The sequence below is a fragment of the Myotis daubentonii genome, chromosome 13, assembly GCF_963259705.1.
Source record: "Myotis daubentonii chromosome 13, mMyoDau2.1, whole genome shotgun sequence".
NCBI lineage: Eukaryota > Metazoa > Chordata > Mammalia > Chiroptera > Vespertilionidae > Myotis > Myotis daubentonii.
In genome coordinates, this window is record NC_081852.1 from 28,664,983 (window position 1) to 28,677,896 (window position 12,914).

Below are 12,914 nucleotides of genomic sequence, written 5' to 3' on the forward strand. Positions count from 1 at the left end.
ATTCTCTCTCTGTTCGTTTCAAACAGAGAGAGAAGGGGAAGAAGGATATGAATGTGCAGAGGATTCCCCCTGCCCGTGCCCAAGCCCTGAGAGGCAGAAAGACCTGAGACCAGGTTCCCTTCAGTCTGGATTTCCACTCCCTCCTCTCCCCTCCACACAAGGACATTGCTTTATTCTAATTGATATGAAGACTAATGTGGCTTTTAGTGGGAGACACACTTTACAGGTTTTTATGGTAAGAAATCATATTATATTAAATGCTATTATATAAAAACATATTATATCCTGTGCCATTATTAATTCATGCCAGAAATCAGTATACAAATCTTATCATATTAAACACATTAATATTTAAAAAGCTTCCAGACTACAACCAGGATCCTTGCCAAGCAAATCATGAGCATGTCTAGGACATCATGCAGCACGCTTTATTTTGAAATTTTAAAATTTAAAGTTGGAAAACACTGCAGTATCCAGTATTAGAGAACAAAGATATTCTGGGGAAGCTTTTAGTTAGACAAAAGAAATATTTTTACCAACTCTTGTTTAAATGTTTTCAAACTCTAAAATCTATCTTTCCTGGGAGAGAAAAAGGACTCTAATGCAGACCCTGTGACAGATTAAATAAAAAGACAGATTTCTTAATTCACCAATGAAGAATCACTGTAATAAAAATACTTTCCCTCCATATACCATCATTTTCTATGCAGAAAGAAAAACTTACTGAGTTTAACTGGTCAATACTACAAAATATTTCTAGACAGCTAATAAATTTGAGGAAGTATATACATAAATCTTTTAAATTTCTAGTACAAAGCATTTAAAATAAATGTTTAAGTGGAGATGAATATTGCTCTTTAAAATGTGAAATTTTGATATTAAGGCCATCTACATAAAATATAGATTCCATTGTAATCAAGTCTGATAAATCAAAATGAATCCTTTTATTTATAAAATGGTATTAGAGATTTAGAGAAAAAAGAAATGCATAGATCAATTTATTATAATTCTAAATAAAACTATACTTATCAAACATGAACCTCTTTTTAAAAATGCAAGTTAGCTAAATTGATCAATGTCCTAACTTTTATTTATTGAATGGATGATTAGAATATTTCCTAATTACTGTTTGGGTTAATTACTATATAACTTCTGTAAATGTCAAACTTTGCTAAAAAACCAAGTTAGTTTCTATTTAGAAGATATTTTCTAGAAGATATGAAACAAAAAAAATAATTGGGACTAAAAAGAAATCCATACCTGATTTTTAAATAATCAGTGATAGCATTGGCTTGTTTTATATCAAAGATACTCCATTTCTTGTGTTTCTGTAAATGGGCTGGTCCAATTTCAGCCATAACTTCTCCAAGCCATTGTAAGCTATCTTTTAAGGACATATGCAGTGCTGAAATAAAATTCAGAGAAGCTTTAAGCAATTGTTTTGATAGATGTTTTGGAACAAAACAATCCAAGATGTCTTTAATGTGAAAAAAATGTACTTTCAGTATTTGTGAGAACAAATTTTAAAACTATTCTTTATGATAACTTAATAAGTATATTTTGTGTAAAACAACAGCAGCTGACACACCCAACAATTGTAAATTGCTATAACGCTACACAATTGTTTAAAGAGCTTATGTTTTTATTTTAAGACACAAAAATTTTGAAATCTATCTAAAGGTAACTTTAAAATGGAAAAGAAATATTTTTTTATCATCTCAAAATAAGAGCACATATGGAAACAACACAAAAGTTGGTTGGATCAGCCAGTGAGGAAGGCCTGCATAGAAGACTCAGTCACAGTAGACAGCAGAACTGAACTCAGAGCTGAAAATATAAATGAGCAGTCGACCAACACTTGGCTTTAGCTGATTGCTACCATGTGGGAATTTGGGCTTGAAGATTTTCAATAGATGCCAGAAATATGGATTTTTATGTAAACCATCAAGATTATTTTTTCTTTTCCAAGCTATAGCCTTATAACTTATGTAAGCTGTTTCTCAAATTATGGGGGCGGTGACGGTAAGAGCAAGATAAGAGAGCAAAAGAGTGACAAGGACTCCACTTTGCCACCATTACCAAAAATAAACAAGTCAATGGTTGTGGTCTGTTATCTTCCAAATAAAAACAACAGAGCAATGCTATCTTTTATGGCATTTGTTTAGCTGAAAAAGAAGTAAATGTCAAAAGCCATAGACAACTTTTATAGTGTCTATAATACAAATATATTATCTTCTGTCTTCTTTTCATATTTGGTCATATTATGCTCATTTTTACTGTGGCGGGCAAATATTTACAATCCACGCACACCCATTGCTCCCCTCGTCCCAAGGATGAATCCAGGGAACTGCAGTGTCCAGAGTGTCCTTTGTTTGCTGACAAGTGGCAGTTGTATGGAAGTAAAACTTAAGAGTCTTAAGGTGGAGAGTTGAAAGCTCTAGCAAAAGTGAGGTTGGACAGGCTGCATGTGGGAGGTGAATGGGCTTTAGGGAGAATGGTGTTGCTCAGTGTGAACCCCACTCTCTTAATCCCAACCAAACTTAGATATCTTTATCTTTAGGAAACCATCAATAAACTTCCACTTCCTCCTAAAGGAGTGAATTTTTCAGGGAGGTAGGAAAAGAGAATACAGAGGAATTTTGAGAACACTAGAGGCCCGGTGCACAAAATTCGTGCACGGCTAGGGTTTCTAGGCCTGACCAGTGATCAGGGCCATCGGGGCCTTCCGGCTGCTGGCCGGGGTCTTCCTTTGTTCCGCGCTGCCCCCTGGTGGTCAGCACATGTCATAGCGAGCAAGCAAACTCTCGGTCTCCAGATTGAATTCCTGAGAGACACTTTGCATATTAGCCTTTAATATATATAGATAGGCTGACTGTTGGACTCAGCCATTTCTGGGTTACACAGCTACTTTTTATCTCTGGGATGGAAGTGCTATGCCCCCAAATTACTAATAAAATGACAGTAATTTAAAATGTTAGGAAGATACTATGAACACTAACTTATAATTTGTTTAACCTAGATTCTTTTCTACTTATAGAAATTAGAAGCAAAAAACTATGTAACAATTTAAATCTGGTTTAATAAATGACAACTGGTACATTTCTTATAGGCTCCCTCTGTCTTTTATGTATGTCAGATACACAATTATTGCTGGATAACTAGGCTTTCCTGAATCATCCTAAGAGATGCTCAATTATTATTGTACTAGAGGTACAGTGCACGAGATTCGTGCACTTGGGGAGTCCGTCAGTCTGGCCTGCACCTTCTCGCAGTCCGGGAGCCCTTGGGGGATATCCGACTGATAGCTTAGGCCTGCTTCCCACAGGGATCGGGCCTGCCATCAGTCAGACATCCTTAGCACTGCCATGGAGGTGGGAGAGGCTACCTCCACTGCTGCTGAGCTTGCCAGCCAGTTGTGAGCCTGGCTTCTGGCTGAGCGGCACTCCCCCTGTGGGAGCACACTGACCACCTGGGTGCAGCTCCTGCATTGAGCGTCTGCCCCCTGGTGATCAGTGCATATCATAGTGACTGGTTGTTCTGCTGTTTGGTTGATTTGCATATTAGCCTTTTATTATATAGGATATTTCTTTTTCCATACCAAATTTCTTTTGAAAATAGTGGGAGTAACTTCAGAAATGAAAAATTTGTTAGATAAAAGCAATTCAGAAAGGAATGGATTAAAAATGTGGATTATTTTATTAATAAAATGTTATTACTTAGAGTTTCAGAAAAAAAGAAATTCTTAGATAACCTGAAAAAAGAAATTCTTAGATATAATTCTAGATGTAATTATATTTATCAAGCACCAAATACATGTACATGACTGCTTCCTTATATTGAAATATAAACAACTCTTTGAAATTGTTTTTCGATTTCTAATGTATTTTTATAGATAACAGCTTTAAAAATTAAGAATGTTTTCACTTCACTTATTTAACTGAAATATTTGCTCTTTTAAAATCACATTTAGTGATGTGATTAAAGTATGAAAGATTAAACCATTTGAATAGTAAGGGCTGTTAGAAATAAAATCTGTCTTTGAAAATTTAGGGTACTGAAAGAACACACTAGACTTATAATCATTTGGAAGGCTTAAGATGGTACCTCATAGCTGCCACTTACTAGCTAGGTGATCTGAGTTTCATTTTCCTTATCTGTAAATGAGAGTAGTATCAATTTTCAGGGTGACAGTGCTGTTGTGAGGGTCCAATAAGAAACACATGTGAAACCTTTGGTAAACTGAAAAGATACATGTCCTAGTATTTTACATGTGTACAGGGCTTTCTAGAATTCAGCCCAAAGGCAGGCACATTTGAGATAGTAATCAGCAGGACGAGCTCTCACGCACTGGGGTTGAACCTTGTGACCTTAAGGAGTTATTTAACCTCCCTAAATCTCATTTATTTTTCTCATTTTCCAAGTGGGGAGAATAATAGAACTATCTGATAAAATCATGTGTGAATTAAATGAGACAAAGCAGATGACACTGTGACAGGCACAAGGTAATCATACACACATTTTACCTATTACTATTATCATCATCATACCAATTTGGGGGGAAAAAACAAGTCAACTTGATAAAAGTATTCTATGGTTACTTAATAATATTCATGTTATATACAGAGGAATCAATCTAGGTCCACAGACCTGGAGAGAGGCCAAATATGCAGTCTGTCTAATACTTTACAGTTTGTCCTTGGTCAGGCCCTGGAAAACTAAGCCCCAAAATATAGATTGTTAGGACAACTGTACAAATCCTATATCTTTCATAATCTTTCAGCTGATCCCATCTGATTCCAGGTGGACTGTCTGCAGAATGCCTTGTAAATAGATAGCACAGGACCAGTTTGAGACAAGAAATAGATCAGAAACTGAGTCAGTATAAAATGCAGTTTCCACACTAGGTTGTATTAACAATGACCAACCACACTACAGCTAACAGCCCAGACTGGGCTCCTCTGGGCTTTTCCTATTAAGATGTCCCTGGGAGGGAATGCTCACTAGGGCCCAGCACTCACCACCTCTTAGTCTGAGTATAATGCATTTTGCCTCTTCCCTAGGACACTTGGCTAAGATTACATACATTCTTTCCTGATTATTACTATAACCTTCCTGGGATTAAAGGTTTGAGGGGATTTTTTTTTTTTCTTGCCAGAAGGAAAAACTAGATCCCTTGCCTTTTTCTGGTTAGGTTTTACGTATGTACTTTCACTCTCTCATAGTTAATGTGGAGTTAGATGGAACCTGCTCAAGTTTAAAAACTCATTTTTGAATTGATATCAACAATATAAAGTTTCATATAAAAGAAATTGTCTTGGGTCAGTTATAAGTTATGGAAAAAAGTTAAAAATGGAAATATCTTGTCAGATTTGGAATTGAGGTTTATGAAAATGTTTTACTTTTTAAAATTCTGTTTCTAATTTGTGAATACTCAGTTCAGAGTTTGTAAAAATTCATTTCATATATTCTCTTTTTACAATCTAGTTTTTGCATAGGTGATATATTCACATGGTTCAAAAAATCACATGTGAACATATATTATGAAAAGACTTCCTTCAATTCCTGTTGCCCACATGCCCAGTTCCCACACCCTTCCCTATAGAAAATTTTGATAATTGGTGTGTTTTTTCCCTGCATTCTCTGAGCACTTCTTTGTACATATAACATGCAAAAGTACACAATTCTTCACCTGGCTTTACTCAGTAACAATATACAGTTTCCCATGCAATACTTAGAAAGCTTCCTCATCCTTTCCTTTTTATAGCTGCATCATATTTCATTTTAGAGATAGACTAATCCCTACTAGTTAACTTTAATGCCAGAGTACTTTTAGATTTATAGAAAGGTTGCAATAATATCACACAAAGCTCCCATTTACCCCAAAGACAGTTTTCCCTGTTAACGTTGCTATATGGTACATTTGGCACAACTAATGAACAAATACTTTGGGGGGATTTCTTAGTTTTTATGGAAGACTTTCTCCCTCCCAGGATCCCATCCAGAATACTCCATTGCATTTAATCATCATGTCTCCTTGGACTGTACAGTTTCTGACATTCATTGCCTTTGATGGTTTTGACAGTTTTAAGCAATACTAGTCAGGTATTCTGTGGTAGGTCCTTCAATTTGGATTTGTCTGATATTTTTATCATGACTAGACAGGGATTAACGGTTTTGGAGAGGAAGCCCACAGTGCCATTCTCATCACATTATGTCAAGGGTTTATGCTATTTGATATGGCTTCTCACCAACAGTGTTGGCCTTAATCACCTGGCTGAGGTAGTATTTGTCAGCTTCTCTACTGTAAAGGTACTGTACTTCCCCTTTCCATACTGTTCTCTTTCCAGGAAAATCACTGTGTAGCCCATACATAAGGGATGGGGATTTGTGCTTCAACTTCTTGAGGGTAAACTATGTACATAAATTCTTGAGAATTCTGTGTGGGAGATTTATTATGCCCCAAGTCATTATTTATTCATTCATTAATTTATATCAGTGTGGATTCAAGGATGTTAATTTTACATTTTGGATTATAATTTAAAATTGTTTTTAAAATATACTTTTATTGATTTCAGAGAAGGAGAGAGATAGAAACATCAATGATGTGAGAGAATCATCATTTGGCTGCCTCCTGCACACCCCCCCCCCCGCCCCACTGGAGATTGAGCCCACAACCCAGGCATGTGCCCTTGACTGGAATCAAACCTGGGCCCCTTCATTCCTCAGGCCAACACTCTATCTACTGAGCCAAACAAGCTAGGGCAATATTGTATTATTTTGTTCAAATTGTTCTCGCTTTGGATATTGGGAGCTCCCCCATCATTTTCATTTTTGAGTACTTGCTTTTGGCCACTAAAGTTGCCCCAGGCTAATTTTTTATGTCTTTACTCCAGGTCTACAGCCATTTTTCTAAGGAGCCCTGTTTCCTTTTACTAAAGAATAAAATTATAAACTAAGACCTGGGTTCTGGGTATGCTCATTGCTAATAAGATGTCATTGCTTCTAGGCCCTCTCTGTGGTCAGAGCTGAGAAATATATGCGTGTATATGTATGCGTATGTGCACTAAACCAGCAGTCGCCAACCTTTCAGACCTCACGGACCACCAGTGGTCCGCAGACCACCGGTTGGCGACTGCTGCACTAAACTAACTATCCATCTATCTATCTTATCTATCTATCTATCTATCTATCTATCTATCTATCTATCTATCTATCTATCTATCTATCTATCTATGGCTAATATGCAAAGTGTCCCCTCAGGAGTTCGACCTGGAGACCAGGAGTTTGATGTGCACTGACCACCAGGAGGCGGCACGAAATGAAAGAAGGCCCCGGAAGGCAGCCGGCAGCCAAGGAAGGGAGGCCCCCCACCCGGGATTGAGCCCCCATCCTGGCATGTGCCATGACTGGGAATGGAACTGGCAACCCTTCTGTATATGGGACAACACCCAACCAACTGAGCCTCACAGACCAGGGCTACAGGGGTTTTTTAATGTAGCAATAAAGAAGCATATATGTTTTCTTCCAGTTTTGCCAACTGAGGATGTTACCAAAATTTTGTCAATCTGATATATGATAAATTACATTTCTGTGTAGTTTCAATTTGCATTTTTCTTATTAACGTCAAGGCTGAACATTTCATTTGCTTAAGAATCATTTGCATTTATTTAGTCACATCCTTGGCAAATTCTTCTACTGCATTATTGGACTTTTTCTTCAGCTTCTGCATGCTCTTTTTTATAATTCAGAACTTAATTATTTGCTGGTGTGCAAGATGCAATAATTCCCAGTTTCTTATTCTTCTTTTGATTTTTCTTTTGGTATTTTTGCTTTGCAGACTTTTAACTTTTATATATCAAATTTAACTACCTTCATCTTTATGGTTCTATAGCTTAGAGGCATAATTATAAATGTCTTCCTCATCCAAGGTTGTAAAGAAATTAAACCATGTTTTCTTGTAACATTTTTATAGTTCCACTTATTTTACATTCAAGTGTTAGATCCATTTGGAATGTATTCTGGTTTATGGACAGAGAGAAGCTGGATCCAATTTTATTTTATTTTCTTCTAGATGGATACCTAGTTGTCCCAATATTATTTACTGAGTAGTACATTTTTTTCACCACAGATTTGAGATGTCATTTTATCAAATACTGAATTCCATTGCGTGCTTGAGTCTATTTCTAAACTTTTGGTCTTCCTGCTCAGTCATTCACCATTGTGTTTAAATTTTTGAGATTTCATAAACACTACTACATACTAATACTTCTAATAACAATACATGCTACATCTTAACATACTTTTAAAAGACAGTTTTTCTGGCTATTTGTATGTGTATATTTTCTGTATTTTTGTTAGAATCACCTTACCTAGTAACCTATCATACAGACAAAACATCAACAACAGAAAAACTGTTGGTATTTTTGTTGAAATATTAATATTTTTAATTAATTTAATGAGATTTAGCATCTTTATGATGTTGAATCTTTCAATGACTGTTGTTTTTCCCAAATGGTGAAAACTTCCTTTGTGACCTTAAAAAAATGCTTATAATTTTTCTTTCTATAAGATGTGCATTTGTTCTTGTTTTTACTCTCACCTGAGGATATGTTTATTGATTTTAAAGCTTTTTTAAAAAATATTTTATTTATTTTTTACAGAGAGGAAGGGAGAAGGATAGAGAGTTAGAAACATCAATGAGAGAGAAACATCGATCAGCTGCCTCCTGCACACCTCCTGCTGGTGATGTGCCTGCAACCAAGCTACATGCTCTTGATGGGAATCAAACCTGGGCCTTTTGGTCCACAGGCCAATGCTCTATCCACTGAGCCAAACCAGTTAGGGCTGTTTATTGATTTTAGAGAGAGAGAAAGGGGAAAGGAGGGAGGGAGAGAAGGAAAGAGAGAGGGAGTGTGAGAGAGAGAGAGAGAAAAACACTGATGTAAGAGAAAAACCAATCAGTTGCCTCACATATGCCCCCTGACCTAAGATTACACCCGCAAGCTTTTGGTGCACAGGACAATGCTCCAACTGAGCCACCCAGCCAGGGCGCACGTGCGTGTGTGTGTGTGTGTGTGTGTGTGTGTGTGTGTGTGTGTATTGTTGAAAGTATTACAGATGCCCCGTTTTCCCCTCCTTTGCCCCCTCCATCCACCCCCCACCCCACCCCAGGCCTTCATCACACACTATTGTCTACATCCATGGGCTATGCATATATGTTCTGTGGTTAACCCCTTCCCATCCCCACCCTCGCCTCTGGCGAGATCTGTCAATCTGTTCCATGTATCCATGTCTTAGGACATGTCTTGTTCATCAGTTTATTTTGTTCATTAGCTTCCACATCTAAGTGAGATCATGTGATAGTGTGCTTTTAAATTTATTTCTAGGTAGTTTCTCTTTCTTGTTACAGCATATATATTTGCTTCCATTAAATCTTGTATCTTTATTTTTATACATATACATTGTTTAAAAGTTTTATACAATGAAATTGACTTTTCCTTTTGCTGTACAGTCTTATGAACTTAAACACTTGGAGAGATCAGGTAACCACCACCACCACCACAATAGGATACAGAACAGTTACACCACACCAAAAACTCCCTCATGGCCCAGCCAGAGTGGTTCAGTGGTTGGTTCGATTTCCGGTCAGAGCACATGCCCAGGTTGTGGGCTCAATCCCAGGTGTGAGGCGTGCAGGAGGCAGCCAATCAATGATTCTCTAACTCTGTCATTGATGTTTCTATCTCTCTCTCCCTCTTCCTTCCTCTCTGAAATCAATAAAAATGAAGTAATAAAATAAATAAATAAAACTCCCCCATACCTTTCATGGCTTCCTCCCATCCCAGTCTCTGGCAACCAATAATGTATTCTCCATCACTATAGCTATTATCATTTTGAGAACATCCTACAAATGTAATCATACAGTGTACAATATTTTGTGGCTAACTTCTTTAAATCAGTACGATGCTATTGAGATTTATCTAAACTTTTGCGTGTATCATGGGTCATTCATTTTTACTGGCAAGCAATGTTCTATTTTATGTTCATTGTATGAACACTGTTTACCTCTTCACCTATTGACAGATATTTGGACTGTTTTCAGCTTGGGGCACTTATGAATAGAGCAACTACAAAGTATTCACGCACAGGTTTTTTATGAACATGTTTTATTTCATTAGAATAATGCCTAGAAGTGGGACTAATGGGTCATATAATTTTATAAGAAAACTGCCAACCATTTCCTAGAGTGGCTGTTGCATTGGCAAAACTCTTACTCTAGTTGCTCTGTATCCTTCCCAGAATTTGGTATTTTTTTATTTTAGCCATTCTAATCGGTGTGTAGCAGTATCAGAGTGATTTTAACTTACATGTCCCCAGTGGCTAGTGATGTTGAACATTTTTTTCATATCATTTTGCATCCTTTTATCTTCCTTGGTGAAGAATCCAAATTCTTTGTCCATTTTTTAAAGAGAAACTTTATTTTAGAATGTGTATTTATAGAAAATTTACAAAAATAGTACTGAGAATTATTGCATACCTCATGCACAATTTCTCTTTTATTTTTAACAGCTTACATTATGGTATATTTATTAAAACTAATAAACTAAAATTTATACATTGTAATTAACTAAAGTTCATGTTTATTAGAGTTCCTTAAATTTTACTTAATGTCCTATTTCTGTTCCAGGATTTCATCCAGGACACCACTTTAAATTTACTAGTCATGTCTCCTGGGGTTCCCCAAGAGTGACAGTTTCTCAGACTTTTCTTGTTTTTAGTAACCTTATCAGTTTGAGAAGTATTGCTCAGATATTTTGTACAATTGTTCCTCAGTTTGGATTTGCCTGATGTTTTCCTCATGGTTAAACAGGAGTCGTGGGTTTTGATGGCTTTGCTTATTTTTTGTAATGTTTTTGTTGATATTTGAGAGAGAGGGGGAGACTGATAGATAGAAACACTGATGAGAGAAAAACATCATCAATCGGCTGCCTCCTGCATGCCCTCTACGAAGGCTCGATCCTGCAACTCCAGGCATGTGCCCTGACTGGGAATGGAACTGGTGATCTCTTGGTTCCTGGGTCTATGCTCAACTGCAGTCACACTGTCAGGGCATCTGAGAGTGTTTGTTTTCTCACTGTTGAGTTTTCAGAATGCTTTACATATTATAAATACAAGTCCTTTGTCAGATATGTAATTTGTAAACATGCTTCGTGTTTCCCATCTGTAGCTTGTCTTTTAATTCTTTTAACAGTGATGTTCATAAAACAAGTTTTAAAATTTGATGCAATCCAATTAATCAATTACTTTCTTTTATGGGTTAGGTTTTGCTGGTAATTTCTAAGAACTTCTTGTATAGCCCCAGGTTGTGAAGATTTTCTCCCAATGTTTTCTTCTAAAATATCTACTGTTTTCTGGTGTATTGTTCTGTAAACATCAATTAGATCCAGTTAGTTGATGATGTTTTTCTTTCAGTTTAACTTGCTTGTGGTCCAATCAGCCTTTTAAATTTATAGGTTTTATCTTCTGCCAAATCTGAGACATTTTTAACCATTATTTCTTCAAATGTTTGATCAGCACTGTACTTTCTCCTGTCTTTCTGGGACTCTGATAATATGTAATTAGAACTTTGATTGTCCCACAGGCTCTGAGGTTTGGTTCATGTTTTCTCTGTATTGTGCAGACTGGATCATTTCTATCACTCTAGCTTCAAATTCCTTGACTTTTCCTTTGTCTCCTCTCCATTCTGCTATTGGTTTTACCCAGAAAGATTTTAATTATGATTATTATATACTTTGATTCTAAAATTTCCATTTATTTCTTCTTTATATCTTACATTACTCTCATAATTCTTTGTATTTTAACATTTGTGTCAAGAACATTCACTTGTTCATTTAAGCATTTTTATAATAGTTGTTTTGAAGTGTTTGGCTTATAATCTCAATATCCTATTTATCTTATTGTTGGCATCTATTTATTATTTTCCATGCAAATTAGGTTTTACATAGTTCTTTGTTTATTAAGTAATTTTGGCAATGTTGTTGAAAGGACATGTTTAAAGGAATGTAGTATTCAAAGATTCTATAAACATTTGTTTCACAAGGAAAAAAATATAGCCAAAGTCTGTCTTTTTTATAATTTACTAAAAATTCCTTTTTGGAAGGTTGTGGTTGAACACTTGAAATTGAAACAATATTATATTATTTATCATGTCTCTTAATTACAAATTATGTATCTTGAATTATAGTACTGGAAAGACTGAATTCTCAAGACTAAGTACCTAGGACTTCAGTTTTTATTTTCTCTTTATACCCTGTTTCCTATGTGCAGAATAATTGGAAATCAGTCATTTATCATATTTGTTTTCATTACCAAGTATAATTATTTTATCTGTTATTGGTATAGTTATTTAACATGACACTAAATACTTAAGTAAAAGCAAAGATGAAATTCTCCCCCTACATATTTAAATAAAAGCAAAGAAGGAACATAATATCTTCTTTTCCCCACAATGAGAACCACCAATTCTTTCCTTGTAAAGGGACTAGGAGCCGTAAGAACACATAGGGCATGAGTGAATTCTTTATAGTCTTGCTAACTCACTAAAAACTGCCCCTGTACCAGTATAGTCAGAAATTGATACATAGAACAGACTAGGCCAGTGATGGCGAACCTATGATACGCGTGTCAGAGGTGACACGCGAACTCATTTTTTTGGTTGATTTTTCTTTGTTAAATGGCATTTAAATATATAAAATAAATATCAAAAATATAAGTCTTTGTTTTACTATGGTTGCAAATATCAAACAATTTCTATATGTGGCACGGCACCAGAGTTAAGTTAGGGTTTTTCAAAATGCTGACACGCCGAGCTCAAAAGGTTCGCCATCACTGGACTAGGCTTTGTGTGACCACAA

General features: G+C 36.0%; 1 protein-coding gene across 2 annotated transcripts in view; it reads right to left on the reverse strand.

The window, feature by feature from the left end:
* The window catches only part of CABCOCO1 (ciliary associated calcium binding coiled-coil 1), a 117,272-nt gene that overhangs the window by 85,699 nt on the left and 18,659 nt on the right, over positions 1–12,914 (reverse strand). For both annotated transcript variants that reach the window (XM_059662614.1, XM_059662615.1), the window contains one exon: positions 1,261–1,405. In XM_059662614.1, coding sequence (XP_059518597.1) covers positions 1,261–1,405 — 145 coding nt within the window. The remainder of the gene's footprint in view (positions 1–1,260; positions 1,406–12,914) is intronic.